The sequence below is a fragment of the Apteryx mantelli genome, chromosome 27, assembly GCF_036417845.1.
Source record: "Apteryx mantelli isolate bAptMan1 chromosome 27, bAptMan1.hap1, whole genome shotgun sequence".
Taxonomy (NCBI): Eukaryota; Metazoa; Chordata; class Aves; order Apterygiformes; family Apterygidae; genus Apteryx; species Apteryx mantelli.
In genome coordinates, this window is record NC_090004.1 from 3,545,706 (window position 1) to 3,570,669 (window position 24,964).

Consider the following 24,964-nt stretch of genomic DNA (forward strand, 5'->3'; position numbering starts at 1 on the left):
AGGAGAGCAGCCTCTAGAAAGCTTTCTAGATGTTCCTGAATAATATTCCAATCCCACACTTGGATCATCAGCAAGTTGCTGAAACTGAGCCTTCCACAAGCCCCTATGTTTCACCAGTGGTTTGGCTTAGGTGGAAGATCTTGTGACCTTCTCAGTACCCTGTTTTACCCAGCAGCAATGCTGCAAACAGTATATGCCTTGCCTTCGTTTAGTTCTTATTTTAGTCCGGAAAGAAAGGTTGGGTATTGCTTTATCAAATACTTTCCTGTTGCTGTTTTCAAATCACTAACAGCATTTATGATGGTGGTTTTTACAACTAGATGCCCACTTCATAGCAGTAAGTAAGTTTGTATAATTTGATCATTTGAAATTTGTATCACCCTATTTAAAACATGAAAGGGTGCTAAATGATAAGAATATCTTTCAACACAAAATATTTCCATAGAGTTTAAGTGGGGTCAGGGCTTGTGGAGTTTCTCAGGCTTTATCAAATATTACATTACTACAGCAACATGAGAAAGCTCTGGGGAAGTGATATTTAATTTCTTTAGAAGTAAGGAGAGGCTTTCTCAGCTATATACTTAGTGCTTTAACAGCTTGGGCTATCATAAGATCTCCAATCCCTTCTCCTTCATAGTCTATGCACAGAAACAAGCCAGACTATGGAAGATGTTTGCTAATAGGAGATAATTAGCTTAAAAATATCTTTAACAAAATCACAAATGACAAAGGCTAGGCCAAGACTTTAAAAAGTGACTCTGGCTTTGGCTGCCTCACTGCCAAGGCTGCTCCTAATGAAGTACATACGTTTTTAGTGAAGATGCTTAGCACTTTGGGAGAAACATTTCTTCCCCAGATACCTCGAGACATGTGTTTGAAGATGGAGGTACGTGGAAAATTTCCAGCTATGATGTAAATTTTGGTTGTATCTGGTAAGAAATGTTTGCTACACTAGGAAAGGCCAAAAAAAAACAAAAAACAAAAAACAAAAACTTTAAGGTTGCATATGCGAGCACCGAGGGTAATGCTGAAGGTGGATAGAGAGCCTGTGCCCACTCAGCATTTAAGAGTGCCCTTAAGAGTTTCTATATATGCTATAGTTTGTAGGGTTGGATGTAATTCGTTGCTGTGAGTTCCCTGCCTTAGCTCCTTCCATTTTCAAATCAGGTGACGGATGGTCATAGACAGACAATCAATGGGTAAAAAAAGGCAGCTTTTATTAAAGAGGTGCTAGAGAGCTGGGCGACCTGGATCTGCACTTGGTTGCCCCAAGGTCTCCGTATGCCTTTGTGTCTGCAGGGCCCTCTGGCTCCTCCTTATGGAGGCAGCTCTTAAAAATCACTTGAGTGTCTGAAGATGCACCTCGGAGCTATTTGGAAGCACTCCTGGATTTCAAGAAGTGTTTGGCCACCTATCAAGAAGAAGGTCTTCTGCCAAGCCCTGGGTTGCTTAGCTGTGCTTCAGGCTCCCGCTACCTTAAGCCTTACTCTGAGGCTTTAATCCAGTTTGACTCATTTTAAACACATGAGTAAACCCATGGGATGACTGGGAGTCTTCTCATGCTTGCTGTGATTAGGGCCTGCATCCTCCTGTGCTTTGGTTTACCCATAAACACACACAGGACCTGAGGGCCACATGCAGAGGTGGTGGTGGAGGGACATGAACAGCAGCATCGCCTGGATCCTGGGTGTAAGCTGGTTTTCAGCCTGTTTAGCCCCTGTTTGGATGGTTTGAGGTTGCCATCTCTCTGGCTAGTTTAGTTTGTGACTTCATGTGAGCAGAGATGTGATTGCGCTGCCATGAACACGTGACATTTCTGTGCTTCATGTTGTGTGACCCTGATGGCACCAGCCTGGAAAGGATGTGGTGGAGCTGGCAAGGAGAGAAGGAAGGGCAGCAAGGCTGATCCAAGGGGGAGAGCATCTTCCTGAAGAGCAGATTTGATCAGCTTCACCAAAGGAAAGGTGAAAATGAAACCTTTACACTGTAGTTGCTACCAGCGACCACAAGCAGGGCCAAGCGCAGGACCACAGGATGTGGCGGGGGAGGCAAGAGCTCTTTGAGATGCTCTGAAGTGCCGAACGAAGTGGTTTCAAAGCTTCCCGCACCCTGTTCCCTCTGTGCCTGTCAGTTGGCTGCTTTCTTCCTCCTCCGTGAAGGCTCACAGCAGAGGAAGGCTTTAGCAATGCAATCTCTAAAGCAGCATTTCACACACAAAAGGGGTTGTTTTCCACTGTTTACAGAAGCTACAGAAGTTTGTGACTTAAAAGAAAGAAAACAACAAAAAAAAGGCATTATTTTCTGTCTCCTGCCTCTGTGCAAGAGACCCTTCCATGGACAAGTTTGGAGCAGGGCTGGTGTCATGCAGCCGTCGCCAGAAGGAAGCTGCCACAACCACCCTTGACCATCTCACCCTGCTCCCTTATCAGCCCTGGCAAGGGGAAGACGCAGCCAGTTGGGCCTGCATTCAAGGCAGCTGCTGCTCCACCGTGCCTGGCTGCTCCTCTGCTCCGAGGCTTTCTCTCCTGGAAGACCAATGAAGGTCAGATAAAGCCGATGCTTCAGAACTGGTCCAGGAGCTGGATGGCTTAGGCTAGGATTCATCACAGGACTGAGCTTTGAGGCCAAATGGCACAAAACCACTATTTCTGCTCTGGGAACCAAAGCTTCATGTGGATGCGGAGCCGGTGCTGGAACCTGAAGCCCCCAGAAGAGGACACCTTGGATGGGAGGCTCCCGGGCGGCTGTGCCATGCAGCACCAGGGCTGTCTCCCTGGGGGCCGGGCTGGCACGCAGCGGCAAAGCTCCCGGCGAGCGCAGCACTGTGCCATTCACCAGCATCCCACCCTGCACGTTTGCCCCCTTCCCCGCCTGGGAGAACCTCTTTGGGTTGCAGAAGCCCTCACGGACGTGAAGCCAGCTCGTGCATCCGGAGCGACCGGCTGCTCCCCTCGAGCCTGGGGGCTGGCACGCTCCGCTCGTAGTCTCCAAAGCCCCAGGCTGCGCGGGGTCTGCAATAAGCATTTAGCTAATGAGGAAAGCTCTCGAGAAGATGCCTTATCTCTCGGGTTCAAAATCCCTGTTTGAAAACATTGCTGGAGAGTAGACGTGCCTGCTTGGCTAGAAAAGCTCAGAAGTGCTGCTCCGATGGAGCACGAAAGCAAATATTTCCGCAAGAGCTCGGCGTAGTTCTGAAACGCAGAGGGAGGGGAAAAAAAATCAGCGCGAACTGATTCACCTCCCGCGATGATGTCTGGCCAGGCGCAAAGCGTTTGGTTGCAAACGTGACACCGACCTGTTGGCATTTCCACCGCCGCGGAAATCAGCATTTAAAAATGGCAAAACAGCAGAGCTGTTTTAAAGCCGGGGTTTTCCCCGCGACGCTGTGGTTCACGCCGAGCTGGCCTCTGCAGGAAGCAAACGTGCTGCTGTAATTGAGGTGAGAGGAGCCACTTTGCCAATCATTTTGGGTGCTTTCTGCTAAATTCTTATCTGAATTCAGCAGCCTTGGAAGGTGGCATCTGGTAGGACAGTGCTGGATTAGAGCGCGTAGGGGGTCTCTGCCTTGCTCTCTTTTTTTCCTTCCTATTTCCACTCTTGCTCAATGTTTTGTCCAAGAGAAAAGGGAAACTATTTGAAGCATAACTGGAAAGCAATAAAAACAAGAACGTGGACATTTTCACCTCGCCTGCTCTTTTTGCAGCCTGATCCGGGGTGACTTAGAGGGACAGGGACGAAGTGAAGTCCCAGCAGTCCCCTGGCTGCGTGATGTGAAACGTGCAGGTTCCAGGAATAGAAACAGCCGCGTTCAGAGATGGCAAAAAGGTAAATCTTGAAAGTTCAGACCACGGTGTTGTAAGGATTGGGCCTTAGAGGTCTTTTCTCTGGCAGTCTTGAGCCAGCCGCCTAGGCGCAGCGTGCCTCCGTTTCTCGACTTGTAGGATGGAGATAGTGCAGCCGGTCCATCTCCTCGAAGGGCTTCATCGCTTACCCCACCGAAGCCGTCCCACCCCGCAGGAGCTGCGTGAAGCCTAGTTAGATCACGCAAGAAAGGCTCAGGGAGGTGCAACCGCCACCTTAGTGTGCTGATCCTCCCCGGTGGAAACTTCCTCAGCAAACGCCGCGATTTTCAGTTCGGTTACCCTTCCCGCACTGGACGCGTAGCCTGGGAATTTGCAAGGTAAGGAGATTTGGGGACATGCTCTTCCCCATAACTGGCCTAGAGCGCCATGCCTGCAAACCAGAGCGTGGCGGTGATTTCACCCGTTCCCTGCGCCAAAGCTGCCAGGGCCACCAGGCTCGGCAGGGCTTTGCCACCAGAGCAACGAGGGCTCCCTCCCTGCCAGCTGCTGACACGTGAAGACTGCTCACCTCTGCATCCATGCAATGGCTTAATGACGGCCAGGTACCTTAGCCCAGTCTTTACAGTGTAATTTAACGTGCAATTGCGTTGCATGGCTGTCTGGATGTCACTGAGCGAGTCCCCCCCACGCCTAATGCTGCATGAAAGCGTAGCTCCTGCGTTCGCCCCCCTGGCTTGCGGCGGCTCACTGGTGCTGGCACTCGGCGTTTCTCAGCCTGGAGTTTCCCCTGCTGCGACCACGGCGCCGCACAACGGCCTTGTACAATTGCAGGGACTTAAGGACCGGCAACGACAAAGTGCAATAACAAAAATAACGTGGGCCTGGCTGGAGAGGAAGAATCAGGGGAATATCGGCTCCCGAAATAACGTGTCTTCCTGAGGAATTAAAAACCAATCCGGAACAAGAGAGCAGCCAGCTTTAGGATGGAGATGTCTACGCGGATGCATGGAAAAAGAGCCCAACGCCCTGCATTAGGGCTGGGAGACCTGTCTTGCCGGGAAGTGCAAACTACAGGACAGTCCTGAGTATGGAAAGCGTGAATTAGTATCGCAGGCAGGGGGCAGCTTCTCTCTTAAAATGACCAGTCCAAATGGTGAGCTAGAAGTGAGAGATCTGAAATTGTTTCAGGATGGATTTGGTGGGGAGTACGGTGAAGCTGGTGTTGCTGACCAGGACCGAGCCAGCAATCCTGAAGGCTGATGGTCCCAGTCCTTCTGCTGAGCGTCACCACCATGCCCACATTGCGTGAGCCAGGGTGGATTTCCTAGAAAAGCAAATTTCCTTTCTTGTCACTATTATACTCAGAAGAACTTTTGTCTGTCAAGGTCTCGACTTCTTCTCCAGAGCCGTTTTTCACAAGGTCTGTTTGCTGGAGATGGGGACTTCTCAACCAAAAGTGTCCTTACTGGAATTAAACAAAAATAAGAGTCTGAATAAACATGAATCACAGTTATTTGTAAACTCTTGAGTTACTTTGTTTTGACCAAAAGCTATATTACAGTCAAAATTCTTATTATTATTTACTGTATTGTTAGATTAATACTGACAAACCGGTAAGGATCAAAGGTCTGTTGATACACCTACGCATCAATGTTAAAATAACATCTGCAGTCAGCCATGGGTTGTGCTGGATGCTGGATGAGAATTATAAAGGCCCTAACAGGTTCCTAGTCTCCAAGAACGTGTGTTTTAACTAACTGTTCCTGACTGATGATAAGTGTAAATCAATGGACTCATTTAAAGACAGTATGAGAATAATTTCGAGCTCGATGTCTTTCTTTTTAAGGCAATTTAAAGCAGAGAGGCCCTAACTCCTGGAGGAGGCGGATTGCCGGGACTCCCTGCTGCAAACGGTGCTCGGAGCCTCTGGGCCTGGACCCTGCTCGTCCCACAGCCTGGGGATGAGCAATGGCTTCACCCAATCTCCGAAGCAACCCACCACTTGCAACCCAGGTTCCCAAAGGTATTTCAGTGTCTACCTCTCATTTCCGGACTGCAGGGTTGTTAGCCCTCGTGGCTCTAATAAGATTTATATTCCTGAATGTCCCTATAAATCTGGGCCGTGCCCATGATTTAACACTGGCCAGGAGTGTTTGCAGAATTAGGGTTTTAGACAGCAATTGCTGATGCAGATGAGGTGAGAAATGCATTGGTTTTCTGACGAATTTTAAAGACAGGGTGGTGGGTTTTTTTATGTGCCTCACTCTAGGGATGAAGAATATTGTGATGTGTATTTCAAATGAGCCATTTCAAATCTCATTTATTATTTTTTCTGAAATCTCATTCCATTTAAGTTGTCACAGCTTGAGGCCTGCTCATGCTTTTTTTTCTGCCTTACCAAAGAGAAAGAAGTGCCATTAAAAAAACACCACCACTTCTTTTATTGTTTCAAAATTCAAATACAAATGAAAATAACATTTGCAGATAAGAAGAAAAACAAGTTTAACAGATGCAGAGAACAGGGTAAAATATTTTACGTTAATAATCGATGGGGGAGTCGGCAAAATACAGCAGTCTGTCTCAGTCACAATCTGTTGGATCCTGGCGGCAACATCTACTTAAATCGCTATTCCCTAAATCTCCATTTCAGACATTAATGTGCCTTAATATCCTAAGTAAATCCCCAACCTTGCTCCCCCTACGACGCACTTTAACTGCAAAGGAGAAGTGTTTAGCTTAGCAGAAAGGGCGTGCGAGGGCTGCTTTCCTTGCAAATAAATCAACGTCTCCAGAATCCGCCTGCTGTTTCCTCTTCTCAAGTGGCCAGAAGAAGAGGATTCCTCAAAAAGACAGACTCATCCTCGCCTCTCTGATGCCCTCCTCAGCCGTGCGGCCCCCCGTGCCCCTATCCCAGATCCCGTTCCCGCAGAAGGGCTGGATCTTGCCCGTTTTCTGTGGCGCCCTCTCGCTACCTTTGGGGACCGCAGGTCCTGTTCCCTCCCGGACCCCCGCTCCCCGCATCCTGCCCCCTCCGTCCTCGCTCCCGCTCCTCTGGGCCGCGTCCTCGGCTCCGCAACCCGCCCTCGGTCCCCTGCCTGGCACCAGACCCGTCCCCGCCTCAGCGCCCGGCCTGGCGCCAGGTCTGCCGCCGCTCGCGCCCCCGCTGTGGGGTCCCGCTGCCCCGGACCGAGGCGCCGTCAATCGTGGGTGCCAGACCAGCCTGTGTCCAGGCCTGGCACCCAACCCAACCCATCCCAGTGCCCAGGCCCAGTTCCATTCCCATCCCAGTACTCCATCCCATTCCACCCCAGTGCCCAGACCCAGACACATCCCGGTGCCAGTTCCCCATCCCAGTTCCCCATCGTAGTACCCCATCCCCACCCCAGTTTCCCACGCCAGTACCTCATCCCCATCCCAGTTCCCCATCCCAGTACCCCGTTCCCATCCCAGTTCCTCACCCCAGGCCCCGGCACTCCAGCCCCATCCTAGTGCCGAGGCCTCGGCTCCCAGCGCCGGTTCCCCGGCCCGGCCCCACCCCGGCTCCCCACCCCGGCCCTGCCCGGCGCGGCCCTGCCTCACCCGGGCCCGGCGCGGCGCGGCCCCGCCTTGCCCCCAGCGGAGCCGGAGCCGGGGCCGGGGCCGGGGCCGGGAGCGGGGCCGGGGCCGGGGCGGCCGCGCATGCGCCCTGGCCGCCCGCGGGGCCGCTGGGGGAGCAAATTGTTGCCGGAGTCGAGGAGAAAAGCGCCCGAGCGGCGGGCGGCGGCGGCGCGGGGCGGCGGCGGTGAGTGGCGGCGCGGGACGGCGGCGGAGCGGCAGCAGCGCGGAGCCGCTCCGCCCCACCGCGGGGGGCCGCGCGCCGCCATCTTGTGGGGGGCTGCGGGGCAGAGCGGAGCGGCGGCCGCGCCGGGCCGCGCCGAGGCGGGGGCGGCGGCAGCCCCCGAGGCGCCGGGTAGCCGCGGCCGGTCCCGCTCGGCGCTGCCCTCGCGGGCCGCCGCGGCACCTCCCGGTCGCCGGTGCCGCGGGGCCCTTGGCGGGCCGGGCCGCGCTGCCGGCACCGCGCCGCTCGGCCCTGGCGGCCGCCACCGCTGCCGCCGCGGCGGGAGGTAATTCCAGAAAAGCGGGGTTGTTCTGAGAGAAAAGCGGGGTTGTTCCCGGCGGAGCGGGGGTTCGCCGGGCCCGGGCAGAGCTGCCGGCGAAACTTCCCGCGGGTGTGAAAACTTGAGCGCAGAAAGTCGCCGGAGCGAGAGGGGAACGCGGCGGGGCGGCGGGTGACAGCGCGGGGGGACGGGGGACACTTCACACGGGCCGGGGAGGGGGGGGGGAAATACCGAGCTTTCCTGAAACAAATTCTCCGGGAGAAAAGACCGGAGCTGATAATACCGAGATGACAAGAGCGGGGAGAAGGCCGGTGCCGGAGAACTTTAATACTTCAAAAATATCGATCCGTGCCCCGGGTGAGGATTAGCGTGGGACAGCGTTAATGATGTCTGGTGCCCTGGAGAAGGGGATTAGGGCGGTTTTATTGGCGTTTGGTGCTGAAAGGAATTGAATTAGATTCTTTTTTTTTTAATATGAAAACATTTACTGTAATTTATTCAAATACTGACTAGATATGTTTTTTTAAAAAAAACTCATGCGCATTGGTCTGTACTTGGGATTAAGGGATAAGGAGCTCCGATCTTTCATGCCAAACTGTGTAAAGCATCTCTGGAACGTGTCTTTATGTAATGAGACAGAAGTATAAAAGAGAGAAAACTGGTGCTCGATGCTGCAAACTCTTCTTACATGAACTACTTGGAGCACTTGCAAGTTCTCATGAATGTCACTGTTTTGCTGCTCCGCTTTTCCTTGTTTTATCTAGATAAAACAATCTTTTTAGGGTGGGACAGTCTTTTCCTAAGTGATCTTGGCGAGCGTTTGTGGTTGGAGTTGTAAGATACGTTGTAATAATAATTAATATATAGTCCCCAAGGTGATTTGCTGGATTGTAGTCTTATAAAGTAATCACTGATGCAATTAAAACAGAGGATGCTTGTGTCCTCTGTGGTCCAGTTTTGGCCTAAAATTGATTGCACGTTGCTCTGCACGTAATCCCATTAAGCTCGAACGTGGGTGAAACAACTAGTAATTCACCCTGAGCGTGGATGCGAAAACTGAGCTCCACATTCGAGTCGCCTGATAGAAGCCCAGTACAAAAATCAGGCAGGTTGTGCGGAGCAACTTGTCGCGGCCCGGGTTAATTTATCTTGCTCGTGGCGTTTTTGTGGCCGTAGTACATGAGCTGCGATGGGATGAGTGGCTGCGAGCGGATGCGCTCTGCGGTTGATCCCTGACCGACCGGCTTCTCGTGACCTGCGGCTGTATTTTCCTTGCCTCAACCGTGCCGTTTGTCAGGCCTTGCTTGTCGGTACCTTTTAATGCCGCTGCTTTATATCCTGGGAATTTAGGGTGATGGTGGGAGAGTTAGTCTTTAGGCAGATTATTTAAAGTTAGCACCTAGAATTTATTTACGACAGCATCTATGATTTTACTTTCGGTGCTTGGCTTGAAGTGTTGCTCCTCCTGCAGGAGAAGGGCTAGCTCTCCCTCGTGCCTCTCTTACGTCTTCGTGCAGAGCTCTAAGCCTAAACGCTTTAGGTGTGATGGGAATAGCGAATGAATTTGGGGTGAAAGCCTCGGTGTAATCCCCTTCTCCCCGTCCGTATGGGCAGCGATGTTCTTGGAGAGGTGCAAAGCGCAGCAGGCTGCAAGTCTGACCCTTGGAGATAGGTAATAACAGCAGATTCTCGCCGGGCAGTGATGGACACAGCGGCTCCACGTAGGGTGTTCTCAGCGCGTTTGTGTCCACTCCTGCGTGAGACCATGCCTAGCCCCCGTGCAGGAGGGCGATGGAAAGGGTTTGGGGGGAACTAAGTTCCCTTACTAGAATTGAAAGATTTGAATATCAAGAGAACATAGTTAAATTGGGTCAAAACCAAGCTGAAGCATAACATCCATTATTTTAGACCCTCCAGCAATGTGTCTTGGTGCTGGCTGCCGTCCTGAGGTGGAGGAGATGGAAGAAGGTAGCGTCGGGGACTGAAGAATGAGATCAGAGACTGGGGGGAAAAAATGACCAAATGTGTACTCACCAATGAACGATGGCTACTGAAAACAAAACATTGATGCTTGGAACCGATCAGCAGTAGAAACGAAGAGAAATCCTACCAAACCCCGTCTTTCCTAACTAGTGGCACTAACTGCCCTGTGGGTGAGGGATATTGCAGATATACCTCTCTCTTCTTACAGAAAGATACTGGGAACGGTTTGATGGGGAGACTGGTAAATCCCTGGGTTGAGCATCCTTTTGGGTGGAAAGGACGTGATGGTTGCGTTTTTGGCAGATCTGTTGTATCTTCTGGCCAGACTGTATGTTCGTTATTGCAGAAGTTGTCCTGCCATCATGATGGTTAGATTTGTCTTTCAAGTTTAATTCCTTCTCTCTTGCAGTGTAGTTTCTAAATTTGGCAGATTACTTTCCAGAGGAGAGTTCAATTTATCGGCAAAATACTTTACCTCCTTAGAATGCATGCTTTATTTCTAGGTTTAGCATCTTTTGGCTCGTCTTGTGTGTTTTTTATTCATTTTTGATTGAAGCAGAGTAAATGGTGGAATAAAAGCAAGGTATATCTAAGCAAATGGAGGCAGAAGCTGTATTCATGAAGTGTACAGGATTCGATAAGGCTATTTATGCTTTAGCTTTTAAACAAAACAAAGTACTTGCTTATGTCCAGGTGTCTCGCTTAAATCGGCAGCAGAGTTCATTCGTGAACAGTGTGAGTGAGATCCAAGCTCTTCTGCACGTTCGGCCGGTAGCAGGGAAGTGCGGAGCTGAGGTCCTGTTGGCAGAGGAGATGATCCCAGGTACAGAAACAGCTGGTCCCTGCCGTTAAATGTCGTGCGACTCATTTGCCCCTTTGCAACGGGGTTTGCGGAGAACAAGAGTCCGGGAAGCTCATGGGCATGATGGGATGAAGGGCAGGAGGCTCGGCTCCCTTTTCCCCATCGGTGCTGGAGCTCCCAGGAGAGAAGATATTTAAGTTCAGCGTAATGTGACTTTTCAACTGAGGTAATGTAGGACTGGAACACTGAAGTGGTTTTAAAAAAACCAAAAAGCAAATACGTAGGAAACGGGCCAATCCCATTAGATGTACTCCGTTATCTTTTGAAGAGCAAGAGGCCCTTGCCTGGTCAGCTGTCCTTCCCCCGGTGTCATGCAGTTGCATTAAAAGAGAGAGCCTACTGCTGCCCCTGCTCGCTCAGCTGAGAGAGCAGAACTGGCAAGATCGGGGGCAGAGTATTGGGTTTTTTGAGGAAAACATCATCATAACTCTGACTTATAACTCTTGTTATACTCAAGCTGAAGGAGGGATCTCGGGACCCAAAGTATCTTTTGTTTCTCCTTGTTTTATAAATCACAAAGTTTATAAATCACATCTGGAAAATGCTGGTGCTTCTGTGTGGGTGTGAGACTTTGTTTTTAAGAATTTTCTGGGAATTTGCATTACACCTTTTTAATCAGAAAGTTAGGTTGTGCAGTCTGTAAAGAAAGCATGACCTTCCGGACACTTGAGTAGATGCTGTCGGTGAAGCACACGTATGGCTTTAAGCATACAGAGAATCCTCTACGATATCAAATAGGTCTAAGCATATACTTAAGTGCACTGTTGGAATGGGCCTTAGATAATAGCAATATTGCTGATTAAATTTGCAAATATTTTTCTTCTGCCTACCCTTCATAACTATAATATTAACACTATACTAAATACACAATAATATACAAATTTCTATACTTCTGATGGGAAAGGTGGGATGGAAAATGGTTTATGCGTGTAGGTGTATAAACTGTATTATTTCATATTATCTGAAAAAGTACTTTTCTAGGTTTGTTTAATTAGTTCCTTGACTGAACACTTCACTTCTCAGATTTACATGACTTTCTTAGAAGATTCACGTCTGATCTAACCTTTTTTTGCAACAGGGACAATCGTTTTTTGTAACTCTCCATTGCATTTAGCACAGGCAAGGCATGTGATGCTTAATTGCTGCTGTTTTTTTTCTTGTTGTTCATTTCTTTTCTTTTTTTTTTTCCCATACATACAGCTAATTGAAGGACGCTTGGGATATTTTTATATGGCCATCTGTGCCAGGTTTTACTTTAATTCCTTCATTCTTTAGTAATGCTAAATCTGCAAATAACGCTTCTGTTGCATACTAGTTCCAAGCCATTTAGAAAACAAGTACCAGAAAAAAAATTCTGTTTTGCAATTTTTGTTGCACAACTATGTACATAGGGTGGTATGGACACTCTGGCTGGTGCTGCCTACTGACTTCAACATCAAATGCATCTGAATCACAAGCCTCCACTTGTTTGTATATATATATTTCTTAAGCTTACTATGTCAATTCTGTGGTGTTTTTTTTTTCTTTTGGAATACTTGACCTAAATGTGAATTATTCAGTCTGGAGCAATTGCTACTGAAGTCTGTATAATACATTTAAGAACTGTTTTGGAGTAGTTATTACTGCTAACCTCTAGAACTATCACTCTCCTTAACATCAGTCATTTGGAGTTTAGGTAGCCAACCTTAATTATATATTTCCCCAAAGAAGCATGAGATAAATATTGAGAAAAGTGCAATGTGATAAGGCAGCTTCAGAACAGAAGCAAACAGAAGAACTAGCACAGAGCTTTGGCATCCCTTTGAAATTTCTGTTTGGGAGTCTACATCCAATATGTGATAGTTTTGGACATCAAAAATGTTTAAGAACACCAGAGTGTTATGGGTGGTGGCACGATCCTCTTAGTTGTTTTCATTAACTACTTTAAGAGCATGTCTCATTGCAAAACTCCTTCTTTGTATCGTAGTTAAACTTAAGTGATGTGACTACGTTTTTAGCTGTCCATTTAAAGAATCGCTTTTCCCCCCCAGCACTACAATTTTTATGTCACCAAACTGACTTTATTTTAAATCACAAATCTTACAGCTTACTTACAGGTTATTAACTTTTGAGTGAAAACATTTCTGCTTAAGGATGATGGAAAGTATTTGTCCCTTGCATCTGCCGTTGTAGAAATAAGGTCAGATGTAGAAATGTCCAAAGCTATCGCCTCTCAATAAGGACTATTTTAGGTCACTTTTTCAGAAGTTCTTATGAACTTGACACATATTCAGGTGTGTATTTCCTATGTGGCATTGAGTGCAATCCATTAGGATGTATGTGGTCACGGACACCTCTCTAGGTCTCCTGGCAGAACAAGTTTGGAGTATTACTGTTTGCACTGTGCTATGGCTGTGGCTGAGCAGGTGACTTCCTTCCCCAGGACTGCTGGTTTTTCCAAGAGCAATAAAGTATCAACAGAGCCCTTAAATTAGGGCACGAGAGTGAAGCAGAGAGGAGATGAAGAGCTAGGGAAATGAGGCTCAACAGTGAATGATTTTAATGAAAGCCATAAAAACGAAGTTAAGACTGTGCTTCTGTTCCTCACTTTCAATAAACGAAGAGGAAAGCATGAGTTCTGTGGATGTGAAAGTATGTTTTGCGACTTCTTTTGTTTCCCTCCCCTTCTGGTGGGAATAGACTGAAATCATCTTCAGCGTGGCACCGAATGCCTCGTTCAGCTTCGGCGACAAAAAGGACAGGGAAAAGGCTGCTTTCCTGCTCGCTTCCAGTTGTCACATGAACTTAAAGGTAGCAAAATGAGTATGATTGTACGTGGAGGAAGCTTAACCAAAGCTTGAGCAGACGTGTGTGTGTGTGTGTGTATGAATTTTTTGATGCAACCATGTCAAGAAACCAAGAGATAGCTACTGTGCTGGTTTGGACTTAGCACTAGGATCAACTTTTAGGTTTAGAGTGAACTCACAGTATTACTGTCTGATCTTATAAATTGGTTAAAATCACATAGCCCTGGTACCTGTTTATCTGTCTCCCGGTGCCATAACGCATGAGCATCATCCATCCATTAATGGGTACTTGCAAGGACCATGGAAGGTCCGTATTGTACAAATGAACATTGCAAACGGGGGAAAACCAAAGCAGTTTATCATAAGAGTTCCTATGGCAGAGCTAAGACAAAACACATGTTTCTTCTCAGCTCTTGCCTAGTGCTGTAAGCCTGGGGCATCTCTCTCCTATCCTAGACCATCCTTTTCCCCTAGTCTTCCAGACTAATGTTTCCATTCTTTTCTAGTGATAATTTTTCTCTCCTTTCTTGAGAACCCCAAAATAGAGGGAAATGCAACAGATGGAGGCTGGGATTCTGTAATTTTAGGTGAAAAAAAATATTGTGGATTTTTTCAACCTTCCCGGCAGTTTTTTGAGACCAGAGTAATTGTGCCCTGCTAGAAGTCTTAGAAGTTTTTTGCTTCTGTTTAAATTGCAGCTCAGTTCTCCACTGGCTTTATAAGAGTGCCTGGCAGGCGTTTAGTTTAACATGTTTGTTAGATACCTTAACCAAACATTACAAGAAGCTTGAGGATGGAGGCAGCTCTGAATTTCGACTTTTTCTTCATGCATGTGTATTACTCTAAATGAAATGACCAGCTTTCCTAGTTTCCCATTCTGTTTTGGGGAAGAAAGGAGACTTATACATCAGCTATTCCCAGAACAGCACAGTATCGGATGGTTTTCACAGTGCCAGTAGTTTCTTGAATGGAATTTTGCTGCCTGTTACGTAGAGGCTTAGCCAGAAGGGCTGATAACTTCACATTGTTGCTGCTTGATTTAAAATTTTGGGGTTTATTTTGCCATTGCATTTCTCAACTCTTACGCTGGTATAAAGACCTGAAATCCTCGTGTCATTGGAAATCAAGTTGGTAGCCTGCAAAATGGAATTTCTGTTGAAATGATTTTCTTCCCATTAGGTCTGATTAGCTTATAGAGAGATACAGTGAGCCCAATCAACCCATTTAGCCTTTAATGCTTTTATTTGCTTGCATGAACTTTTGCCTTTTTTTCAGCTAAGGCAAAATGGATGTTAAAAGCCAAACTGGGTTTCCTACAGTAATCACAAAATAGTTTTCCGAGGCCGCACAGTGGTTCAGTGGCAGCAACAAGGTCAAAACCTGAGTATTTCTGATTTCTTCTTTCTAGGGACTATTCCCTGCTTCTAGAGATAAAGCACAGAGGTCTGGCTGGTAGCGTATTAACTACGAACCGTTATCACTGCAGACGTGGTGGTCGCTTATCATTTTACAAATCAGAATCTGCAACTTGGGGCCCAGTGTCTCATCTGAGTTTTGCTCTATCTTCTTTTATATTAATGTTTCTGAGTCTTAAAATCTTAAAGATGAAAAGCAATCACAAAGGGGGACAAATGGGAAACATTTGTGCGTGACTATGGCTTTTTAAAAGTTTTCAAGTTAGGTTTTGCTGTCTTTTTAATAGCATAGTTCGCTTCCCTTTATTGGGCTATCTTGGTTTTATTGTACATTGTACTGATAGGGAGCATTATAAAAGTAGTAATTTCTTTATTACATTTTTCTAGGGGTTTTTAATAGATTTGTAAAATGGAGATGAAAAAGACCCACTATTTTATCGGGTCTTTTCTGGTTAGTACAATATTATTTTTATACACTGTGCTTTTTTGATGGTTTTCCTGGTCCAGTTTTAAATAAATTCCCTAGCTTAACTACTTCAGAGTCCTGTCCGAGTATCTTCAAAACCCCTTTCTCTAGAGGGAGCTCTACAAGTAGTTTTGGTGCTCGAACTTCTTTGTTTTTAAAGCCCAAATTCAAAGAATAACAACTCAAAAGTGATATTTGCTTGTCTTTGTGGGAACTGCCATCAAAATACAGGCTATAAATACGCTCCTGCATGGTGAGCCTTTCTCACTTTAAAACTGGCTTATTTAGTCTGATTCAAACAAAAACTCCAGTTCGAACCGCAAACATCGGTTGTGATCTCGCGGTTGCCACGGATCTCCCTTTGCGTACGTAACTGCGGACACCGGGTTCCGAGCTCCAGCCTTCAGAATTTCTGTTAGTTCAGCATGAGCTGAACTGGTGCCCGCAGTTTGATCGCTGCTCCGGTTAGCCGATTCCTGTTTTCGACCTTATTTTGACTTGTCCTGTATGCGGCTGGTCTCCGCAATTGTGCGGGATTGTAAGTAGTTGGATTTTTACACTTGGGGAGGGAAAAAAGAGGAGAAGGGAGAAGGCTTCCTCCAGGGACTAGGCTGTGATACCCAGATACTTGCCAGTGCAGCCTCCAGATGCCTGTCTTGCTACTGACCTAATTAAGATAACCATAACGAGCTTGTGATGCTTGAATTAGAGCTGCAGGGGTGCTCAGACACCATGAATTGTCCTACCACGGATCTGTGGTTTTGCCTTTGACTGCAGTTAACTTGCACTCTCAACCTGTAGATGATTTAACATGTCAACCATTTCCCCTGCCCTATTCTAAGCACCCAGCATTTAAAAACTTACCTCTGGCCACCTCACGGCAAGGCACTTTCTGATGTCGAAGAAGAATTTACCTGACCTGCCTCTCACAGGTTGTCATCTTGGATGATGCCAGGTCTTGCCATTGCGTAGAGCCCAAAGCCTAACTTGGGCAACCAAGTGAGTGAGAAGGCACTGGAAAAATTAATAGAGCTGCCAGTTCAAGGGAAGGTTGTGAATATTATTATATATATATATATATTTTTAACAAGCAGCTACATTCATAAGCTGAAAATGTTCAGGTTACATTTGAAGGACAATAACATACAGTTAACTTATAGTCAGTAGTTTTTTGGTGTCTACCACAATAATAGCTGAGTAACTGGGTACGGGGGGGTCCATACAGCGGTATGGCTTTTAGTCGATTGCTCTAATGGAGGCCGTTAGTTCATCTGCTGTGACAACGCAGCCGTGGGTAGAGCTTAGGTGTTTTAAGAGCTTAAGCGTTATCGCAGTATGGAGCGGTCTGGCAACAGTTCTTAGGTGCTGCTGCTCTTCAGTATCCAAGTTGTTCAAACTTGTTACAGTGTATTTAAGTTTGTGCATGCACCTGCCTCTGTGTGAGTCTGTAATTATAAATTGATACTAGTAAGATCCAGAGCAAAGGTCCTGTTGAATACAGAGAACCCAGGATTTTGCCTGTGAACTGAAACGGGCGTTAACGTCATAAGTACCAAGCAACTGTTGCATCTTATTTACCTTTTTCTGCTCAAACTGCATATATGCTTAACACTCTTAACTTTTTATTAAGTGTCTTGGGCAAAATGCAAGTGTGATGATTTTTCTCCCATCTCCTGAAACTAGTATCACTCTAAAAACCCTTCATGAAATGTAAGCAATATTTTACTCTGTGCCTCTGTTTGTTTTGTTTTGTTTTCAAACACTAATTTTCTTTCTTAAAATTAAATAAAGAGCCTAAAGTCTAGGCGGAAAGATGGATCAGAACATCCTGGAGAGACTCACCATCGCCCTGACAACAGGCTTCGATGTAATGAGTGCCTTAGAGTGGAAAGACGGCATTGGTACCTTGCCTGGTAGCAACATAAATGTAAGAAACCAAGGAACACAAAAAATGAGTGGCCACCGTGCCGCTGGCAGCACACTACACTTGCAAATATTCTCTAGGTGTATGGAAAAAACTTTGATTTAAACATCTGGGTTGGAGTTCCCAGGCAAGTGGTGACATTTTAGTAATGTTTCTGAAAGCCTGGTGATAGTCTTCTTCTCCCCCCCCCCCCCTTATTTTTTCCCTCAACTGATTTAGAATTTCTAAAGGTAGGCAGTTATTCTTTAAAAAAATCTATATGGCAGAAGAGACGTTTAGGGCCTGATCTTCCCAGCTCTCAGCCGTGTCAATACAGCTTTCTCAGGCAGGAGATCCCATTAAGTTCAGCCCAGCATGAGAGAGACGTTTGCTCGTGAGTGAATATTTGTAGGGTTGGGCCTTCAGGTTCTTTTCACGCCAGTTGTTATTTTTGCAGCTTTTGAGGGCTGTCTGTATCTAGCTTACGTGTTCATGATAGGGACTCGAAGACAACTCGTAAGTAAGTGGGAACCACGATACAATGGCCGTGAGTGCGGTGTACTGTGGTGGAGGAGGCAGAGTGTTGGTCGACTGTTTCCCCAGTTCCCTTCCACTGCTGTTTCAGTTTGATTGCGCTTCTGATGGTTGAGAGTGAATACATCACGTTGTCCTCGAGACTGTGCGAGTCCTGAATCTTTAAGGGGAAAAGAAAAATCAATTTCAAATGAAATAAATTGGAGCTGAAGGGACATGAGAGCACTGAAAAATCAGATTGTTGGTATCGCGTCAGGCATTCAAAATTAGGATCCCCTCCCATTTTCTGAAAATATCGACCATCTTCCCCCCTTATTCCTCCCCTCTCTAGAAAAGTCTGCTTCTGGGGGCTGTCAAACCTGGCTTAGCCTATGGGGAAAATGCTTGTCCATAAACATCGAGAGAACATGGATAATTTGTATGCTTGGAGTATTTGGAAATCGGTGGTTTACACTCTCATAAAACTGGCTCAGAATTGGGTCCACCGACTTTCTAGGAGGTCGTTTGGATGTATATTTTGCAGTGGCCTGACTTCTGCCCTGTACCTATAATTGAAGCCATTATACCTTGCTTCCTAAAAGAAGCCTGACAGTGATTCACCCCAGGTTTCTTCTTAAACAGCAATAATGTTCCTTTACAGACACAGCGTCACATCTATCAATTCCTCATAACAGTAGAGGCAACAAAGCACCGTGTTATTAGACTGAAAGACACCAAATAACACTATATTATTTTATATTAGATTATCAGGTATTAAGAGCATTGAATACCACAGTTGGTGAGTGTGGTAAAAGTGTTTAGGTGGAACGTAATACCTAGCTGTGCTGGCCTCGTGTCCCTGGTGGGGAGCTGTCCCCATTTCTGATGGCAAGGAGCTCCTGAGATCCCAGCCTGCTGCACTGCCCTCTCGGGAAAGCGAGAGGTTTCTTCTCTAAACTAGTCCATCTCCTAGAGGAAGCTTGATCCCGCGTAGAATTGGCATTTCTTTCAAATGCATTATTTCTGCTCTCGCTGAAATAAAAATGATGCTCTGTTACTTTTGAGCTCCAAAGGAAGAAGTGAGCTTTTTAGACACAAGTCCAGCATCTTTGAAGCCTTAAGTACAGGCTTCAGATCAAAAAGAGAGGGAGGGGGGGAGAACATTTGGGGTAAGGCTTTGATATGGAGCCGAGAGCAGGAAGCATGCAGAAGAGTGCTTCTCTCAACGCGGTGACGTGCTGGTCTCAGAGGTGCAGCAGATGCTTTTAAACTGGGTTTACCAGGTTTGAGCAAAGAGCGTATGGCTGAGAAAAGATCTCAAACTAATAAACTGCTGTGAATAAAAGCTTTGGAGCGAGGCTTGCAAACGCGAGCCGCTGTTGACTTGTGTCTTTCATTCTGGAGTCGGTAGCTCTGTATTGCAGCCAGTAAAAAAGATCAAGGAAGCGACGAATCCTTAGAGCTCTTTGCTCATCAGAATGGTGACTTTTGGTGTGCAGTTGCCTTTGCACATGGGCACTACTAAGAGATGCACATTTATACTATTTGGCACACTTTAATAATATTTCATGGGGACCAATGAAGTGTTCCCTCACAAGGCAAGAATTTTTTTTTAAGCTGAAGTGCTAAGAGTCTCTGAAGGTTGCCGCATATCATTCGTTTTCCATAATTACCCCGCAGTGCGACTGCTTTGCTGTGTGTCTAGAGGGGTTTTCTTGCTCTGCATCCAAGTTTACGCTTGGGCTGCAGTAGGGTAGATGGTGCGTGTGCAGGACTGGTAAGCAGGCGCTGCGTCGGGGCAGAGAAGCTGTGTGCTAACAAAATCTCCGTGCACAATCCTGCCTCGGGTAGGGCAGGGTCACCCCATCGGCTGACGGATGGTTTCCTACCTGTGTGCAAGGCAGAGGGTCAGCAACAAGTCAAAACTCGGGGCGGCGGGACTGGGAGCTGCTGCTTCTCTCGGGCATTGTGACTCCTGGGCACAGCTTGCCTGCGCTGCCCGCGGCATCTTCACTGTAACTTTAGGGCTATTTCTAGGTCATTCTGAGCTGTAGATATGGACTTGAGTAACCAAACTGTAAGTGATATTGTGCAGGGAGCAAAAATAAGGCTAGTTATTGCTCGGCATCTACAGCTCTGCAGCAGTTTTGCCTCTGCGTCTTCCCCCATTCCTCTGCCCTCCTGGGGAGTTCATTCCCAAAGGGCTGGCAAGGGGACTTGCAGGAAGGTTGGGAACTGCTTGGCCTCTTAAACTCCAGCTCCAGACGCACGCGGTGTTTGTGCGCTCCCAGCTGTCGCTGTGCTTCGAGGTCTTTAAAGCTCAGCCAGCACCAGCCGGGAGGACTTAACGGTCAAAGTTTCCAAAAAGCTAGTTACTGTAACGTGGCCTGTGTGTCAACAGCTGAGTGATTTCTGCTTGCCCTAAGACTCTAGGGAAGTTGCTGTATCTGATAATTGCAATCAATGTGATTGTGTTTTGGTGGATGAGTGTGGATGACCCTCAGAAAAGCAATTTAAGCAAAGCTCTGTTGCGAGGGTGCACGTTCTGCTATGCTTCTGCACAGTCGGAGGGCTGGGATGTGTAAGGGGAACACGTCCAAACAGGTGGAATAAGCATCATTTTCCTTCTTTGGCAACAAAATGCATCTTGGGTTTTTTAGGCCCATTTCTGGCATTTTGAGGGAGAGCTGTGTTGGGGATGTGTGTTTTTTTTTTTTTTAATGCTTTTGTATGTACAGCTTTTGTATGTCTCGTACCTACTTGTTTCTCAAGGAATCCTCTTCCCTCCTGCCCCCCTTTCTAGCCAGTTTACTGTTGCTTATTTGCCTGCCTTTTTTCCTGTTGCCTGCAGTTCTACGTCAATGAGTTTGGGGTGCTAGAAATCATTCCTGAAGCCGAAGTAGAAGCCATAAAAACTCTTTCAGCCTTAAAAGCAAGTGCCAGCCTTGCCAGAAGTTCTGCTGCTGTCAACGCTCCCGCTACCTCTAGCACTGGTCTGACAGGTGAGCTTTTTGCTGCGCAACAGAATATACTGTTTTATGGAAAAGCTTCCAGAAGCAGGTCTGACCAAAATGTTGCTTTCAGTAGCACAGTGCTCCCTGGCACAGACTCTGTGGTGAGTCACTGTCTATTTTGAATATTTTAGAAGTATTTAGGGAGAACTTCATTATCGCAGAGTCATAACAGTACCTGGCTCAGGTATTGTGCTCTGCTTTCCGGAAGGTAAGTGGGATTATGTAAACTCTTTGGGTTAGATTTTTGGGTTTAGTTGAACACCCCTCTCACGTCAAGTGTTTTAACTTGCATACTGAGAGTCTCCTTAACTGGTGACACGGGGAAGTTGGAGCCTGTTCTTTCCAGAGTAGTGCATCAGGAATGACATTGTTGTTTCTCCTTAAGATGATTGATTTATTTGTCACAGTAGCCACTGGGGCCACATCTGTGTTAACTTAAACTGTGCCAAGGTCTGTTTTTGGGCCTTGAGACCAGGACAGTGTGACCTTATATACCATATTAAACTCTCTCAGCCTCCAAAAAAGAATGGTCACATCCACCGGGAAGAGTTCTTTGTCCCTGCTGAATCCTGAACTGTGCTCGGGAATTGTTTGGGATAGCGCTAGGTGGCCTAGGCCAGGAGTGGCCCATGGGCTGTGCTAAAGATGCACATAGTTGAGTTGCAGGACCTGGCACTGCTCGATGTGCCTTAGTGGATCGCTCCTGGGAGCGATGGATGCTTCCAGTGTATTTCTTTCTCTGGTCGCATGCCTTATGTGTGCGGAGCATGAATGGATAGCATAGTGCTGGGATTCCTGGTTCAGGATGAATCAGGGCATAGGGAGCCCTGGACGTGTTTGCCTGCCTCCTTGTAAGGAAATGAATCTTGTTCTACTGGGATGTGATGAGGCATAAGAATTAGCTTGGCACACAGGTGCACCACAAGACCACAGCTGGAGCCCATCTTCAGTGTCTTGTTCTCCTAGGCACCACCAATGTATCCTGGTACGGTAACTGAAAGGACGTTAACTCTTTATATAAGGTTTCTGTTAGCAATGCTGGATTGCTAGTCAAGGCAGGACTGCGTCACTCACATCATACATGCCTGAGGAGGGAATTTCTGGTTTGGGAAGAGAACAACCTCTCTCCTCTTGTTGCTTGCCTGGACAAGCATCTGCCAGTTGGCTTTCCCTGGGATTTTGAAGGAAAGTTCTGCTTCTGGTAGGAAAGCTTTGTACCTGTCTCCCTGCTGGCTTTTCTCATCTCAGGATTCACTGTAAGCTCTACAGATTCACTTATGCTTCCAGGCGTTGGCTTATACTTGCACTGATTGAGGATAGCTCTCCTCCTCGTGTGAGACAGTTGCGGAAATATCAATCCATCAGGCAAAGAGTTAGTTCTTAGATGGTCACCACAGCACAGAGAGTTTTTCCTCTCCCTTTTAATCCAAGGTTGTTCCATATATCAGCGTGACTTTTAATTGAGCAAAGCTCTTCAGGCACCATTGGTCTTGCAAGTTTTCCCTGTTTTATCTTCTCCATGACCGGAATCATTGGTCCCCAGTGACATATGGAGAGGTTTTAAGTTGTAGCAGAACCAGGCATGCATGCACTCTATTTGTAAGCAGTTTGTCAGCCCAGTTCCAGCCAGGACCATCTGACATCCGCATTGGGCTATTGGGAACAATCAAATCTAAATGAAAAATTTCAGTCATGTTAACAGAGTAAGTACAAATACTGGTAAGAATACTAGGAAAATGGTTTTAAACAAAAGCAAACTAACTGATATCTCAGTGTTTTGGATTGTGCTTTTTAAAACTGTTAAAGGGTGCATTCAAAACTGGGTTGATCAAACCAGTGCATGCAAACTGTGCCACTAAATCCAGAAGAGGAATGATGATGTATGCATAGGAGCCCACGTGCATAATTTGTGCATAAGATTACCTAAATGAAGCATGCATCAAGCTAGTGCGGTTTCCTGATAACGTGGAAACATAACATATTTAACATACAGAGTTTAATTTGCGTTAGGAAGAACTCAGACCGTTTCAGAAAGTAAACCTAAGTGGTACATTGGGGTTATTCCTTACATCACTGTGTTTTCATTCAGATGTTTCTCTTGCTAAACATAAGGATAATTTTTTTTTATTATTTTTTTTTATTTTCCTGTTAATGTTGATATTTTTAGAGGCTGCATATGAAAGTCCAAAGTGTATGAAAAGGCTGAAGTTTTAAAACTTAACCGACTTTGTATTATAAGCATGCAAAAAAGGTGGACTTGTTTGATATTTGTCTTTCAAGTTAGAGGGTTGCTAGGAATAAAAAAATAAAAAGGTTTCTAATTGTATCCTGGTTACAGCCTTGAGATTATATCCTTCTTTAACATTTTTGCAGAGGGCAAGGTTTCTCTGAAATTAAAATATTACAGTTATATGTGGTTTTCTTTAATGAGATGGTACATATTTTTATATGCCAAAGCACAGATAATTACTTGCCTCACAATGGGGTAGTGAGATTCACTTAAAGTTTGTAAGGGGCTTTGACAGAACTCCTTGCATGAAGGGTGTTAAAAAGTACAAAGTTTTAATATTTAAATTTAATACTTTTCTTTTTCTTTGCTTCTGCAGTGCCCCGTTCTGATTTCCAAGCCTGTGGGCAAATGGATGGCTTTGAGCATGGAAGGTTTGGTGCTCAAACATGCTCTCAGCAGTACAGGGGCAGGTAAGTAAACCCCAGATTCTTCTTCTTCTGTATTTAAAAATGTTCAAGGAGAGTGTAGCGTTCGAGAAAAGTTTTGCTGTGACAGTAACGAAAACTGCAGAGCAAGTGTTAAAATGGCACGGCAGAAGCAGAGCCGCCTGCAAAGCTCTGCTGATGACCTTCCTCCTACTCTCGGTGCTTCCCGTGCCAGACAGAGGAAAGCATCCTCTCTCTGAGCTCAATCCTAACTTCTCTTCCCAGTCTGCATAAACTCCAGTTGTGTGCTTGATGCGTCCGCTCCCCATCTCTACAGATAAGGATGATGTCTTACTTTCCGTAAAGTTGTAAAAAAGCAACATTAAAAACCCGCTTGAGCTGCTGTGGTAGTGAGAGCTATACAGGTGCTTTGGGGTGCTTTAAAATAAATACATAAATAAATGGAAAAATCCTGCAAATAGGATTCACTTGGTAGGTTCTCAGCCCAACCATCCTCATTCTGCCAAAGAGGTACAGAGATACTGGGGAAACTGCAAGAGTATTGTTGGGCTTTTAATTTGATTTTGTTCTCAATTTTGGGTGTTTAGTGATACCAGAGACATTCCAGATGATTGCAGAAACAGGGGAAATAGTAGAAATCTTAATGTCAGCAATGGCTGTCAGGTGAATGAGGCTGGCAGACCTGTCAAACGTCTCCGAAGGAAGAGAAGACTGCTTCTGGCATCTGAGGAGGAGCAGGAAAATGCAGATGAGGATGAGGTAAATGAGGTTGCATGCATTTTCTTTAAAGAGAAGTGTAAAGAGCAAAATCAATTCTGTGGCTGAAATTTCACTATGCAAAGAAAACGGAGCCGATAGAGGTTGTTCTGTGCCCAGGAGGGAAGGGTCTGGGTCTGATCCTGATTCACATCAGTAAGGAGGAGACATTGGTGAATAGCTCACATGGAGTCAAAGTCAGAATTCAGACTACAACTTAGTATAGATATAAGTTACAGGCCTGTGCCCCGAGTATGTTTCACAGTCATAAAAATACATTCAGTGAGGTTCGTGTCCCCAAAAATACCATGTCTAACTACAGTCACGAACTGCTATGTGGAGCTGAAGATGAGTGGCAGACAGCAGAATTTGACTGCTTTGTTAGTACCTGTACTTGCACGTACGCTGCTAGAAACCCATATTAATGACGACTGAAGAGAAGTACCTCAGTCCAGACACTAGGTCTTTTCTTAACTTTAATCAGGCATCTTAGTCCATGTAGGACCCTTCTTCTTGCAAGTCTGCACTCCGCCGCTGTGCGCGTAGCATCCCAGGCCTCACCTGGGCTCCGAGCTGCTGGCATAGCTGCTTGTTGGCTATGCAAGCTGAAATTTCTGATGTCATGAACAGTTCAACTCATCTTGTTGCTCAGCTTTTCTCCGTGATGGGTGTAAGATGTTTTGAAGTACG

General features: G+C 46.3%; 1 protein-coding gene across 1 annotated transcript in view; it reads left to right on the forward strand.

Annotated features, from left to right (window-relative positions):
- The first annotated feature begins 17,225 nt into the window (after window positions 1-17,225).
- LOC106494655 (lethal(3)malignant brain tumor-like protein 4) overlaps window positions 17,226-24,964 on the forward strand; it is a 40,511-nt gene continuing 32,772 nt past the window's right edge. The window contains exons 1-4 of the mRNA XM_013954948.2: window positions 17,226-17,339; window positions 20,680-20,830; window positions 23,449-23,542; window positions 24,106-24,277. Of these exons, the coding sequence (XP_013810402.2) occupies window positions 17,226-17,339; window positions 20,680-20,830; window positions 23,449-23,542; window positions 24,106-24,277 (531 nt within the window). The remainder of the gene's footprint in view (window positions 17,340-20,679; window positions 20,831-23,448; window positions 23,543-24,105; window positions 24,278-24,964) is intronic.